Here is a 15,216-nt window from a genome sequence, read left to right on the forward strand (position 1 = left end):
CGTGTCATGGTCTTTCGGACGCTAGTGAGTCGGGACGAAATCTATAGATGCTTCTGAAAGAGTCAGCACTTCCAGTGAAATATTGGACATACCACTGGGAGGGGATTTCCATTCATTACCTTTCAAGTCAGTACTAAAATCGTAAAGCTGCCTGCCTCAAAGACAAATTCCCTCTCTTGCAGGTCAACGGATTGCTTTCATTGTGGCGAGTATCAACAGCAAACAACGCAAACTTGTCTGGAATAAATCTCCTAAGGCTGTCTTTGGAATCATGCCGTTGCTTTGCGGCTGCCGCGTTATCACAACAACAACGGGGCCTCATTCATCCTTAATGAAAAGTAATTGTATACACGGGAAATGAATTCTTAAAGCATGCATCCCTTCAACTTTTCCCGACATTTTGTCTTTGTCACAGAGGGATCGTTTCTTTCCCAAAGACCAACTTAGCAATTACATCCAAGGAGCCTTTTGATACGAAAACAATATATCTTTTGGGCTTGGAACACAATCGCAGCAAACAAACAGCTGGTTATTAACCATCTCTTTGTTTTCTGTTCAAAATTGCACTTATTTTTAGCCTGCAGAAATTGTCTTTAATCAAGCATGTCTAAACATGGTTAATGGGACCTAATTAAAGATACAAACCTAACAAAACAGTGATAACCATTAAGTCCTTAATTGGGCACCATTTGAAAGACTTTCAACTATGGAAGATTCATTACACGCATAAAAGACTTTGGACTTGTTCTGTGTTTCTACTTCCATTGCAGTTTTTCAATAATCCATCCCTAAATGTCACAGAATTTTGCTAGGCGTGGCTAATATGAGTAGACCCACAAAAAATTGTCAACAACTCCAAGACAAAGTCTGCCACGAAAGTCTGATGATTTTGAAATCAATCTGGCTATTTCCGAGTGACCATCAAATGCCTCTATGGACACTACTTAGAATTTGACCTTGATGCCAATGCTGCATTGATCCACCATTAAGCCTTAGGAAAGGATACGATCTTTAGGACTACATTACTTGTGAACAGCATTGCCAAAAAGTGACACAGCTTTCTCTACAGTTGTCCATATGGTTCTTAGCATGGAGACTAGCCTGTTAGCATACACCCTCTTGGGAGACTCCCTCGAGCTGTCCGGGTCCACGAAACGACACGCAAAGTCCACTCTGATTCCCTGTAGAATTGCAGCTAGTTAAAGGAGCCGCGAGGTCCGGAACGATTTGTGCCCGAGGCGGCTGAGCCTCACCAGGAAGGCATATGTTGAGAGCAAGCTTGGCAGGGCCGCCGGGATAACCACATGGTGCCGGTGCTCTGTTGGTTCTCCATCTGCATGGGAAAGCACTGAGGTAAGCTGTTTGGCAGACTTCGAAGAACACAACGTATTCACAACTTAAAGCTTGTGCATTTTGAATCTGTTATTTTTGTCAATTCAAATTAAAAATGTAAATTCATCCTGATTTGTCTTCTTTCTTGCACTGTTGCCAGATGATGTACAAGAAGTCGTCCAAAGAGCTGCCTTGTCTACCCGGAAAGAAAACAAGGTTAGATCAAAAGTCCTGACTCTACCCCTAACTAACAACTTAGTATATCAATTGTATAGTTTGTGTTACCTTCATTCTATAGCATCGATCGTTTCTGTTTTTAACTTAATTTGAATTGTTATCATCAGGTGATACCATTTTTTTTCTGGTGTGATCCTTTACCGTATTGATTTGTGAAGTCAAATTTCTTTGTTTTTGCGCTCTTAATTAATGGCTACATGAAGTCGATGAGAGCTGGAGGTCTTTGCTCATCAGGTCCTGATGATTCCCTGTAGTAGTTGTTGTCTTCACCTTGTCCAACCTTGGGAGGGCCACTAAATTTTCCTCATTGTGATGGTATCCCTTAGATTCAATTTTCTTTGAGAGCTCGTTACCTCGCATGGTTGGCCATCGCGTGTGTCTGGTGTCCTTGCCGTGAGGGCGCCTCATTGACTTGGCAACAAGGACACAAGACGCACGTTAGTTTGCAATTATGTGCAACCGTGCAACGGCACGACCAGCAAAGAGTTAATTTGGTTTGAATTTCATCAGAACAGATATAACCGAAATTGATTGACCTTCCTCCATTGTTGCATTAAGGCCACGCCCACCTTATAGTAGTGATCGTGACCTGCCACAAGGTGATCATTTGGGCACACTTAATTTTTATTTTTTATTTTAGAAGTTTTACTGTTATTTTCTCCGACAACCTATTTTCAAAACAATCAATGAAAAAAAATGAGTGCACATTACTTTCATGAATTTATCTAGCGCTCCACTATCTTTCTTTAAATGACGATCAAATTTAGGTTTAAAAATACGGACCTAAAAAAGGAATAAAAAAAATGCATCTCATGAATAAATCATTAATTTAAAAAAAATAGTGCATACAAATTTGAATGTCATAAACAATTAAAATTTATTAGCAAGATTTTAACAAATGAAATAACACTTAAAAAAGGTGTTAATATTAATATGATGTGTTCAAAACCAAACATTTCTCATTTTGTTGGTTTTGTGGTTGCGTGCGGTAGCGGTAGCCAGATGCGCCACGAGCAACCGTGACCTTTCCATCCGGCATCTCGCCTTCACGTCGCGTTTAACTTCGCGTGCCAAGGCCCCGACATCTCCGCTGACCTCCGCACGGGGGTCGTGGGCTTCTTGTTATCTATTGACCCTCGAACACACTTGTGCGCACTTCCTCACACACACATGCATAAATGTGTGGGAGGAATCATCGATACAGCCGCATCAATGTGGCAGTAGTACTAGTTGTAGGCAAATTTCAAAATGGGCGGAGCTAGACACAATTGCCACTCCCCCTTAAGCAAAAAGCTATTAGCTCCTTAACGTTTGGAACTACGGCAGGCCAAACTCAACTGTTCCGTTGCTATAGAATAAATCTTAATGGGAAATTTATCACATTTGCCACCTTGGCTGTTTAATCTCCAATCGTATCCGTCCCCGTCAGCGCAGCCGCCGCCTTCTCGTCTATTGATGAGCTGTCAGCGCAGCCAGTTCATCATCATCTCCGTCATGCAATGCAACTTTCCATCAATTCCTCGCCGAGGATTCGTTTTCTGCACCGATGCTCTTTCCTGCCATCTTTATGGCCAAATTTGCTGCTGCAGGCAAGCGCTCCTGCCGTCTCCATTTACAAGCAGAAGTGTTGTTTTTAAGGTTTAGTCGAGCCCTGATGATAGCTAAGGAGGATCAGTGGTCCGATTTCCCTTTGACCCCTTCGCTTGTTCATATCGTGGTCAGGCATTTCCGGGAAAGCTTTAATCTTGCTTTGTTGTGGCGGGAACAGATTAGCGTTAAAGCGAGGGAAAGTAGATGTTGCTGTTTCTCCTTCTATTTGTTGTTTTGGTGTTGTTTCTTTAGTCAAGTCAGTGAATGATAAAATATTTCAAATTATGTCAAAGTCTGTTTGATTTGTTGGATTTGAGGAGAGTCGCGCTTTTGTCGTTTCTTAAGTCAAGCGCATGATAAATTGCCGATAATATTGAAGTCATTTGAAGGGTGAAAGGATGTCGCCACTATCAGACATCCCCCTTCCCTTCTCCCCCCAACGCCAAACTCTCCACAGCCATGTGACACCTAAAGCTTCCTGCGTAACAGTAAATAATCCCGCCACGGCTAAACCTCCTATCAGATTAAAGCAAATCCCCCCCCCCCTCCCACCAGCACCCCATAGTAAATTTCACTTTTTGTTGCGCTATCCATAACTTTATTAACTGTCTCATCATCATCTCATGATGGCTGTGGAGGTGGGGAGTATATACACCCACATGTCGCATCCACTTTGAAGTCATTGGGACTTTAGCATGCACAGATCTGCCTGCCGTTATGAATGGAGAGTGACCTCTGTCTAAGCTCTGCAATCCCAAACCGTCTGTTCGACCACATAAGCTTCCAATTCTTTTGAGTATTTTTTCCCTCCTAAAATAAATATGACCTGAAAGGGATCTGATGTAATTCCATTATATTGGCATCAGCTTCATGTGCTTTTTTTTTTTATAATGTGATTTTTATTTTTATCTTAAATTGGCCTTTGGGGCACTTTTGGTTGTGCCCTGTGAAGTCTGCCTAGCAACAAGTGGCCCCTTCAACTATTCATTCGAAAATGAACCATATTCGGTAACAGACAAGTCTTCCAAATGATGGGTAAAAAAAAATGGTTTATTTTATATTACTCTGTAAACTCCCAAGTAATCGTGTTCTTTAGTCGGATGCTCGCATGACAGATGTCCTTTGTCTTTCAATCCAGATATAATCCGAGGCATTAAGGTCACACTCGCCAAGACTTACTTCTGTCCTTCTTATTTTATGAATTAATGGCGTGATCATTTTTCTTAAGAACCTCTGATACGTGCATGCAGTCTCCTCAGATAACCTAAGCTTTTCTTCTGCTCATTGACACAAAAATTGTGAATGGTGACTTGCGTTTGAGTGCAAATATGCCGACCGTTATCATACATGATTCGCCTTAATTCTTCTGTTCATTTTCAATCATTTTGTCTGAATGTCTACTGATGACTCACCCTCCAGGAAGCCTTAAAATTCCTCCGTATTGACTTTCAGCCATCGTCCTTGTTTGACTTTCTCCCCCAAAATAGAGTCCCGCCCCTCCCTCCTTTTGACATTTTCAAACTTTGAGTGACAGGTGTGCAGGCTGAATCAATCACAAGGAGAAAAGTGCAAAGACTTCAGGGAGGTGTGGCCGCTGATTGACACCTCGCCCTGTCTGGCTAAACAAACAGCATCGACCATTAGGAGTCTTGATAACACTACTTTTCAGTCCAATTTTATTTTATTTCATGTTTCCTGAATTTGTGCAAACCGAATCCCACGGCAGCTACAAAAGTCCACCAAAACCCGTTCGTCGCCGCTCGGTCCTCATCTACGTCACCCCGATCCAGGAGGTGCCCTTGGGCAATAGCAGCAGGATGGGTGGGAGTCACGGAAGAGCAGAAGAAGATGTTAATCGCATGGGAAAAGCAAAGTACAGGGAAAAAAAACAACTTTGGCGTAAAATCCTCTTACATAACAGCAATGTTTTCTTTGGGTTTTTTTTTTTTTTTGGTAGCGTTGTTTAGGATCTGTGAAATGTCACATTAGTGTAAAGAGGCCTGCTGGAAAAATCTCCTAATTCACATTTTCCCTGCATGAATTGTCTCGTTGCAGCCATCTGCTCGTCGGCAAATTGAGCCCCAACCACATTCTGCCTGCCCGAAGGAATTAAAGTAGGAAATTCACTTCCATTTTTTATTTATTTATTTTTTACTATGGCATTAGTTATAAATTGTGGGTACAATTCAAGTCAATGAATCGATTCTCATTAACAATAACAATTATTATAATCTTCCAAGATTCCAAAACAAATCCGGGAATGCCTCAGCTTCCCTGGAACGTCCACCTGACTTGTAATCTTAAAGGCCAGCTCTATCTTTCCATTTCCTTTTGTCCGATTGTTCCCCACACAATGCGCGCTCTGTACGTGTGCACAAAGACCTCAAGTATTTCTTTCCTATTATCTGCATCTGATATGACGCCGGAGAGGGAAGATGATTTCCAAGTGTGCGCTCGTACTTTCATGTGGCAAAAAGGAAAAAAAAAAAAGGCGATCCCAAGGACACCGAGAGGTCATTCATATTGATCAGAACGTGGACGTTGTCTCCAATCTGCCGCTAGATGTCGGCTGCTGATAAATCGGCTTAGGGATTTTCTTTTGTTCTTCCTTGTTCGTACAATTGCGCTTTCATGTTCAACTTTAATGACAAAGTGCAATGGTAGTAGCATCATATATTGTATTTATATTCCAACCAAAAACTGTTGATCTAAGCTTAGCTGGGAAAAAAAAAAAAAGAAAAGTAATATTGAGAATATAGTTATAATACTATAAGATAAAATCATAATTCTTTCTTTGGGCAGCAGAAGAGCAGTTATGCAGCTGATGGCAGTGAGTAGATGGGCCGTCTCAGCGTACGTGCTGCAGGGAAACTACTGAAGCGACAGGAAGGAAATTGCTTATTAACCTGCCGTCTCACCAGCGAAGAAGAAAAGCGGGTGAGAGCCTCACTTTGTTCTCTCATTTCGACTACTACTTCTTAAGATTACGGTACTACAATTTCAGATTCATCTTACATTATGAGCTCGTTTTCTTAACTTCTAAAGATTCTAACTTAATTCTCACACCTTTAATCTTTTAACACGTTGCTACAATATGGCGGCAAAGCACCCCTTTTTTATTAGACAGGACTTTTGCCTCTAAATTATTTGCAAGATTTTGACTGCACCAGACATGATTAAACGGCCGGGCTATTTCCATACTGATTGGAGTGGATCACCTCATTAAATCAATGCATATGCATGTGCTTGCTTTAACGCCGCTCGTGGTTTTAATCTAAAAATCCATACAGATCCAAAGACAGAGGTAGCATAGCACGCCGTGATTTCAACTGCACTAAGAGGATCATGAACAACGAGCGAGGACTGACGTGTGCAAAGTTAGTCAAGGGTAATGAAAAAGGAATTAGTGGCTTTATTTGAGCAAAAAAAAAAAGAGAGAAAGTAACATGAGTTCAAATGAGCTCCCAGCTGTGTTCTTGCCGCACTGAGCAGCTTGCTTCTAAAAAAAAAAGCCTAAGTGACCTTGATGCCATAATGATAAAATAAATAAATAAATGATACGGACCGTCCCACACTTGTGACATCCTCTCTGCTCCATTAGGAGCCTCTTAACGTGTTAGCAAGTGTGTGTGTGGCCCCAAAACAGCTTAAATGAGTGCGGCAAGGTGACGCAGGCTGGTCGCATCAGTTAGCCAGCCAAGAGCCAAACCACTCTCGTCTGGGCATGTGCAGACCGGCACTGCTGCAGCACTGCAGACCGGCATGCAGACAACAAACCACACGGAGCCCGCTGAGTCGTCACAAAAACACTCTTTACGCAGCATCCACTTGAATAACATCAAACATGAACACTGAAGCCATAACCCTATCTTTAAACCCTACTTTGAAACCCTAACGCTAGTATGAAACCCTACTTTGAAACCCTAACCCTATGTTGAAACCCTAGTTTGAAACCCTAATCATAACTTTAAACCCATGCTTGAAACCCTAACCCTAGCTTTAAACCCTACTTTGAAACCCTAACTCTAGTATGAAACCCTACTTTGAAACCCTAACCCTATGTTTAAACGCTACTTTGAAACTCTAACTCTAGTATGAAACCCTACTTTGAAACCCTAACCCTAGTTTTAAACCAGACTGAAACCATAACTCTAGAATGAAACCCTACTTTGAAACCCTAACCCTAGTATGAAACCCTACTTTGAAACCCTAACCCTAGCTTTAAACCCTACTTTGAAACCCTAAATCTACTATGAAACCCTACTTTGAAACACTAACCCTAGCTTTAAACCCTACTTTGAAACCTTATCTCTAGTACGAAACCCTTCTTTGAAACCCTAACCCTAGTTTGAAACCATACTTTGAAACCCTAACCCTAGCTTTAAACCCATGTTTGAAACCCTAACCTTAGCTTTAAACCCTAGTTTGAAGCCCTAACTCTAGTATGAAACCCTCCTTTTAAGCCCTAACACTATCTTTTAACCCTACTTTGAAACCCTAACTCTAGTATGAAACCCTACTTTGAAACCCTAAGCCTAGCTTTAAACCCTACTTTGAAACCATAACTCTAGAATGAAACCCTACTTTGAAACCCTAACCCTAGCTTTAAACCCTACTTTGAAACCCTAAATCTACTATGAAACCCTACTTTGAAACTCAAACCCTAGCTTTAAACCCTACTTTGAAACCTTATCTCTAGTATGAAACCCTTCTTTGAAACCCTAACCCTAGTTTTAAACCATACTTTGAAACCCTAACCCTAGCTTTAAACCCATGTTTGAAACCCTAACCCTAGCTTTAAACCCTAGTTTGAAGCCCTAACTCTAGTATGAAACCCTCCTTTTAAGCCCTAACCCTATCTTTAAACCCTACTTTGAAACCCTAACTCTAGTATGAAACCCTGCTTTGAAACCCTAACCCTAGCTTTAAACCCTACTTTGCAACCCTTTTGATACACAATTTGTCTTCGCGGGCAACACAAAATGATGTGGCGGACCGTGTCTGGCCCCCGGGCCTTGAGTTTGACACCTGTGTTGTAAACAAGGCCACGGCTGCCTCTCCTGCCCTATTATTCTCCTATATGTGAGCCTGTGAGGCCTCGCAGCATCCCTCATTATTGGACAGCTCAGGTTGCTGAGGCATGGAAACAGGTGGAAGGTAAATGGCACAGCATCGTCACCGTCGCCTTCGTGACGCACCCCGCTTGCACTAAAAGCTGTCATCCATTTTGTGGCCACTGATGACGAGGGTGCAGAAACAAGAGGAGGGGTGAAGCAGAGAGGAGGGCTGCTGATCTCTTGGCTAAAAGAGCCATCCAGTGGAGGCAAGCGGTATTGCAACTACATAGTCAAACGTTTGCTTTGACTGTTGTGATCTGTTTGAGAATGAAGAGGTGAGTTCAAGTGTTCTTTGTAACCAAGTTTTATTTCTTTTGCAGAGTAATCATCCAATCACAAAGCTAAAAAAAAAGTGACAAGTTGGATGACAGTCTGCTCGTTGCTGCGTGATGAAGTAGTCGGCCGGTGATAGGAGTGTGGACAAGTCCACAGTTTGGCCACAGGTGCTTCTCAGGGAGCTCATTTACCTGCTGGAGAAGAAGCACTAGCGGCTAAAGCTAAATCGTGGCAGGCTTTTCACCTGCGTGAACCTGGATTTACCACCTCTGTCTGTAAGGAAAAGGAACAGACACAGTGACTCATTTTAGTTGACTTTTTATTTTTAACTTTAGACTGGAAACTGAAGCAGGTGATCGTTCGTGCATTTGAAATATCACACGGCACATGAAATGCTGTCAAGGTTCTCCAGGATGGACAGACCTGCACACAACATTAATGAGGGAACAGTCAAATTGCTTTTTAGTAAGTTTAGTCATCAAGTTTGTCTTTGCAATTGGTTCAAACCTTGGCGAGGAGCGCTACTTCACCAGTCAATCCATGCTGCAGGAACCCGGTACTGCAGCACCACCTAGTGGACAAGAGCAGGAGAAACATGCACTGACCGCATCAGTGAATGTATATCACATGTTGGAATAGATTTGTCAAACATTACAATACACTGTCGTTTTAGTCTTACGATACACTCGTTTTTTTCTAAAAACAATCCTTATACACTGCCGATTAAAAAAAAGCCTTAAAATACACTTATAAAAAAGCCTTACTATACAATCGTTTTTCTTAAAGCCTTATCTTACAAGGTAATTTAAAAGACAAGCCTTATTATACATGTTTTTTTGTTGTTTTTTTTTCCCAAAAAATAAAAGCCTCATACATGGTCATTTACCAAAAAAAAAAAAAAGCCTTACGATACGTGGTTGATTTTTTTGTTCACACGACGTAACACTTGTGCATTTGTACCAGTCGAGCTGTACACCTGAAATACATGTAAGAACATGGACATTTTTACGGCACTTCAGCCAAATGATATATTCTCTGGTCTGGTAATCGGGAGATCTGGGTTCGAGTCTGGCTCTATTTAACATTTATATAATACACAGTCATGAGTGAGATTCGAACTCGGTTCTCCTGAACTTAAGGCAAAAATTTTAACGATAAGACAAGTTGATATCTTAGCATGCAGGCCCAGTTATCTGTATTTGTACGTTACTTTAAACATATACGTTAAATACAAAACAAAATCGCGAAATTTTCATGGCAATGTGGCCGAACGACATAATTCTGCGCCTGTGACCGGACAATTCGGGTTCGAGGCCCGGTCTCCCTATCATTTACGAAATAAATGTGCATTGACGGAGAATCGAACCCGAGGTCTCCTGAACGCAAGGCAAAATCTTTAACCTCTCGACCATTGCAGATTCAAAGAAACTTATTTGCTTCCTTGTACTTCAGTGTCACTGTGGGCTTGTTCAAAGGTTCAAAATTATCTACAAATACGACCAAATCTTCGGGTCAACTCATCAGGCTGTGGTCGAGTGGATAACGCCATTGCCACCAAATACATCAACCCTAGTTCGAGGCCCGTCTATTCCCACCGATGACACATTGTCATTTTCCTCTCGCTTCGCCGAAAAGTCTACTTTTTTTTTTCTTTCCCCCTTTTGCTTGTTAATGACGTCATCACAAAAATTCTATATAAGACGTCACAAACGCGACAATCATTCTCTTGCTCACTTTTGACAGCGTCTCGTTGTGCTGGTCCACTTGCTGCTGCGCCGCACGCTTTCCCACAACATTCAGCGTTTAAAACGCAGACAAGGTGAGTGTTCACTATTTCTAAGCCTTCTAAAACTAACTGCTTTTACTCTCTTTCAGCGTCAAGTTGTAGGTTGCACGTCTTGCTGACATGCGAGCTAAAAGGATTGCTCAAAGTTGCATCAAACGCCGTTTGGCCGAAGGTAAGTAGACAAAGCGTTTGCATAAATACACGAGGGAATCGATCAAATATTTCGATGCATTCGTGTTAATATTCTACTTTCTTTCTACAGGTGCGAATATTAAAAATGAGCCCGAATTGGCCGACTTTCTGTGCGTTTTAAAGTGGATTGACACGTCAACCCTTTTAATCAACCGCATCTAATTGTCTCATTTCTGTCCATAGGCCTGCATCTGCAACAGAAGAACCCGATTGACTGCAAAAAGGCAAAAATAACGTTTTAATTTGGACCGCCATTAAACTAAATCGAGTAATTGAATTTTGTTTTTTTGTCTGCAGGTTTCAAAATGGCAGACTTCCTGTCCTGTGAGCCCTGGATTTGAGACGTTTGCAGGTCTACTCTTGTTGAACATGTCTATCAAACCATAGCGTATGACTGAAAATTTATCACAAGATAGGTTGTGACGTTACCGTGTCATTCAGGTCAACAAACTGCGGTTGGAGAGAAGTCCAGAGCTGCCCCTGCATTCTTCATTGGTGAAACACACGTGCACACTTCCATAGAAGAACAATTGTTTGTCCAATTTATTTCAGCATGTGCCGTTCTTCCCCGTTTTGTCCACTAGGTGGTGCCAAAGGACCTGGTACCTGCTGCATGGATAGACTGAAGTAAAAGCTCTAGGTTTGAACCTGTTGCAATGAAAAACTCGACAAATCAAAGTGCTTGACTTTTTTTTTTTTTTTTTTTTTTTCAGGTGGTGTGGGTGTAGGCAGTCAAGAAATGCGGTGTCCTAATCAACTTCCTGTCCCACATGCTGACAGGTGACAAAACTTGGCAAAAAATTGGCATAACACTAACCTGCTTTTTCCCTCTTAGGGAGTGCAGCGTTGAGTAGGAGAAAGGCCCTCCACCTGCTGGGCCAAGAAATTCTGCAAAACTGTGCCGAAGATCTTCTAGGCTGTAACCATTTTTAGTGTTGAGACTTGCTAATCAACTTACTTGACTGTTCCCTTGTTTGTATGCAGATGTCCGTTCAGGCGTCTGCAACATTTCAGGAGATCTGCCTGCTGTTACTCGTCTCAGATTCAAGTGCACAAATGACCAAAGTCTTCAGCGGAAGGTTCCAGTCTACAGTTAAAAAAAAAAAAAAAAAAAAAGTAAACTAAAAATAAGTTGTCTGTTACATTTCTTTATAGGATCTACGGGTGAAAAGAACCATTCCTGGTATGCTACTTGCCAAAAGCTTTAAGTTAACTTTTTGGCAGGTGTACCAAGTCTTGGGTCTCTACTTGCTGCCTGAAGAGCCCTCTGCTGGTAAGAGAAGGAAGTACATTTCATTTCAGCCTACCATGTTCCAAAGGTTGAATGACTGTTCTTTTTTTGTGTCCAGGGGAGGGGCACCATGCAGTACCTGCTCACAGAGGAAAGCTGCATGCGAGCAACACTTTGCTTTTTCTTGTTGCTTCCTTATCTCAAAGGTAACCTGAGGAGTTGGCAAAATTTGGGCGGTACACTCTTTAAATGCTCATTGCACAATCCTCATGACAACTTTCTTCCAATATATTCTTTTTGTATTTTCTGACAGGCAGAAAGGAACAAGATCAGCTTCCTTGTCATGCAGCTCAACACTTGGTGCCATGAACAACTGTTTCGCACTGGTATGTTTCATGCCGAAACGTTTTCTGCACAAAATGTTGACTTGACTTTTAACTTACAGATCTCTTTTTGTCTTAGGTCCCGGCACGAACTCCACTACTCGTCCCACTGGCCGACCACTCGTCCCACTGGCCGACCACTTCACCACTCGTCCCACTGGCCTACCACTCCACCACTCGTCCCACTGGCCGACCACTTCACCACTCGGCAACGAGCAGACTGCGATCACACTTGTTACTTTGTTGTGATTGAATGTTTACTCTGCAAAAGAAATAAAGTTTGATTTCAAAGAACACTTAAACTCTCAACTCTTCATTATAAGCACATCACAAAAATCAAACTTTAAAAAATCCAAACTTTAAAATAAAAAAATCTAAAAATTTTTTTTTTTCACCCGGAAATTTTTTTTTTTAATTTTTTTGGGGGGATTCTTTTCCCCCCTGAATATTTTCTGAATTAAGGCGGGATCAGACTGTAATACTGCTTTATGATTCGCTGAGAGCTAAGGAAGTAGGCGGGGCAACGGGAACTCTAATCTGTGATTGGTTGAAAATTGGGCGGGGATATGCAAATGAGATGCTGTGTGATTGGTTGGGCGAAAATGGGGCGTAGTTGTGTCAATTTGAAGCAATCTGATTGGTCTGATGTGCAAATGCCGCATTTTGATTGGCTGTTGGAAATGTGGGCGTGGTTATGCAAATTAAAGCTACACTGTGATTGGTCAGACTAAATTTGGGCAGAGTTAGGAGGTGGGCAAAGTGGCACTTAGGTTTTGGAAGGCAATTTTCAGTCTCGAGGTGAGTGTTGCCCTTCTGTCACAGCCATGGACACAAGTCTTTGACTGTTATCCTCCATCTCACATGATTTAAAGTGACTGCAGTTGAATTGCTGTCACTTTGAGTCACGTAAGATGGAGAGTAACAGTCAAAGACTGGAGACCATGGTAGTGACAGCAGGGCAACGCTCACCTCGAGACTGAAAACTGCCTTCCAAAACCTAAGTGCCACTGCAGCAACCACCAAAACTTCAAATGAGTGAAGCAAATTTGCTCTTAAAAAACATAAGACATGTACTCCAGTTGATTAGTTTATTGAACAAAAAAGCAGTTTGAAAACATTTGAGCAGTCAATGTTTGTGTGGGACTAATTTAGTTGCACACAAACATTGACAACAGGCCTTGCATGGAAGCAGCTTAACTGTTTGATGAACTTAGGTGTGATATCACTTTAGTGACACAAGTGCCACCAGGGGAAAAGTGAGCACATGCAAACAGCTGACATCTCTAAGTGCCAGGTACTGCGTGACATCTTCATCACAGACTTTTGGATGTGTTTTTCAATGGCACTGATACAAACCAAGTTAGTTCAATATTAATCAAATGCATATTTCTGACTAACTTGCTTTGCATCAATGTCATTAAAAACACATTAAGAGGTGTTTGATGATAATTTTTTTTTTTAAAGTTTTTGGCCCAGTGAGCAATGTCAGATGTTTGCATGTGCTCACCTTCCCCCTGGTGGCGCTGTGTGCCATTAGAAGTAACAGGAGAGGTGGATGCTGGCAGCCGGCTAACTTGTGGTGCAATGTGACCTCGCACACATCAGCTCCACACCCGACATGCAATGAGCACCTCAACCAAGGTTTCAAAGTCCTCAGACTGAAAAGACTAAGTTTATGTGCCAAAATACAAAATTGGTCAAACTATTGTAAAAGGCAACAAACTGCTCCTAACATCATGCCTTTACCTCCCCTTGTGAAAATACAATTTCGAATCCAAATACCACGTTTTGTTTCGAAATAAATGCTTCCAGTGCAGTCGGTTGCTAGGATTTAATGACGAAGAGTAATTAAAAGTGATTTAATGCTGAATGATGACAGACTAACTAGCTCCTGCGAGCCAATAGGTGTTCTTTAAATTAATTTGTTCTCTTTTGTTAAACTATTTCCTTGGTAACTACAATGAAACTCTCCTATTTTAAACACCATTTACCATCGATTATCACAAACTATCAAACAGTAATAGAATCCTCAAATACAGAGGGTGAGCGCCCTCTGCTAGAGACAAGTTGTATTGCACCCACCCCACTTGTTTTTTGTCTTTTGACCACAACTTCTGAAACTAATGGCTGTTACCCACTACCTAATTCACCTGGCAACCGTAGAATAACTCATAGCACGGATTAAATTATTTTTGGAAAAGAATACCACGTCTCATTAGACTCTGCCGGTATTTTGACCTTCTCTAGTCACCGAAGGCATAACACTACATAGTACGAATAAAAATATGAAGGAAACGCAACATGCAGTACCTTTCAAAAATATGTTGGCGTCGAGATGTGCAGGTAGACGACTAGCAGCCGACGTGGAGCCACCACTCTTGCAGTTTGGACATCAACTTTTGCGTGGAAAACAACAAACCAACAAAACGGTTTCCTTGATTAAAGTTTGATCGACAGCCGAGTGCCAGTTGTGGGCGTGCTCACTGACAAGCCACCTTTGTTGATATACGATAGCTCGTGAGGTACAAACAAACTCGTGTCGTAAAGATGCTCCTGCATATTTTAATGTAAACGACAAACAACACCTTGATAATGTGTGCAATACTCACTTAAAACCAAAGGCGTAGGTTTGCTTTGTTGGGTGGGTAGAGACAATACAATTTACCAACCCCCGTGTCATCGTCCTAGCTCCGAATAAATGTCGGAACCTCTTATAATAACAACACATTTAAAATAGTTTTTAAATCAATACTACCACTGCGTAGCATACTGAAATGTTACATGAATAAATATAGATTTTCACTGCATTAAAATAATATGTTAAATATTACTACACCATCAGCCATCCCCAGTTGTTGAACTTGATATTCTTTTACGATAGCAAGCGATCTGTCAGTGACATAACGGGGAACAAACTTTTTTTCTTCAATGACACAATGAACTGGAGTGTGCGCCGTTGAGCTTCCATTGATAACCGCGAGGAGGCAGCAGAGCTCAAGTCCTCAATTTCGCTGCACTTCCACCTGAATGTAAAAAGAAAAAAGAAAAAAAAAGAAAGTGAGTAATTAAAGA

The 15,216-nt window shown here is 41.6% G+C and overlaps 1 protein-coding gene and 1 long non-coding RNA gene across 15 annotated transcripts in view; one reads left to right on the top strand and one right to left on the bottom strand.

Annotated features, from left to right (window-relative positions):
- The first annotated feature begins 901 nt into the window (after positions 1-901).
- Positions 902-12,440, top strand: LOC148389830 (uncharacterized). 14 transcript variants are annotated; one of them, XR_015861711.1, is made up of 13 exons: positions 902-1,353; positions 1,493-1,548; positions 5,215-5,273; positions 5,965-10,510; positions 10,601-10,640; positions 10,714-10,754; positions 10,828-10,882; positions 10,972-11,170; positions 11,244-11,609; positions 11,686-11,803; positions 11,880-11,967; positions 12,075-12,147; positions 12,224-12,440. XR_015861711.1 is itself a non-coding variant. In XM_088392049.1 (13 exons), the coding sequence occupies exons 8-13, from the start codon at positions 11,301-11,303 to the stop codon at positions 12,391-12,393; spliced, it is 702 nt and encodes a 233-aa protein (XP_088248175.1). In that variant the 5' UTR covers positions 9,470-10,371; positions 10,428-10,510; positions 10,601-10,640; positions 10,714-10,754; positions 10,828-10,882; positions 10,972-11,025; positions 11,115-11,170; positions 11,244-11,300; the 3' UTR covers positions 12,394-12,440. The 14 variants fall into 14 exon arrangements, 9 of the variants coding, with proteins under 9 accessions (XP_088248182.1, XP_088248175.1, XP_088248179.1 ...); XR_015861710.1 differs by having other exon boundaries at positions 904-1,353; positions 10,972-11,025; positions 11,115-11,170; positions 11,880-12,147; XM_088392049.1 differs by lacking the exons at positions 902-1,353; positions 1,493-1,548; positions 5,215-5,273 and having other exon boundaries at positions 9,470-10,371; positions 10,428-10,510; positions 10,972-11,025; ... (3 more) ...; positions 11,513-11,609; positions 11,686-11,967.
- The window catches only part of LOC148389831 (uncharacterized), a 76,651-nt gene continuing 70,288 nt past the window's right edge, over positions 8,854-15,216 (bottom strand). The window contains exons 12-20 of the long non-coding RNA XR_015861712.1: positions 15,061-15,167; positions 14,455-14,540; positions 12,205-12,406; positions 11,838-11,972; positions 11,489-11,617; positions 11,348-11,426; positions 10,960-11,139; positions 9,060-9,123; positions 8,854-8,975 (exon numbers count right to left, since the gene is read on the bottom strand). This is a non-coding gene — a long non-coding RNA (uncharacterized LOC148389831). The remainder of the gene's footprint in view (positions 8,976-9,059; positions 9,124-10,959; positions 11,140-11,347; positions 11,427-11,488; positions 11,618-11,837; positions 11,973-12,204; positions 12,407-14,454; positions 14,541-15,060; positions 15,168-15,216) is intronic.

This window comes from Syngnathus floridae, chromosome 12 (assembly GCF_059516105.1).
Source record: "Syngnathus floridae isolate MCC-2025c chromosome 12, RoL_Sflo_1.0, whole genome shotgun sequence".
Lineage (NCBI taxonomy): Eukaryota > Metazoa > Chordata > Actinopteri > Syngnathiformes > Syngnathidae > Syngnathus > Syngnathus floridae.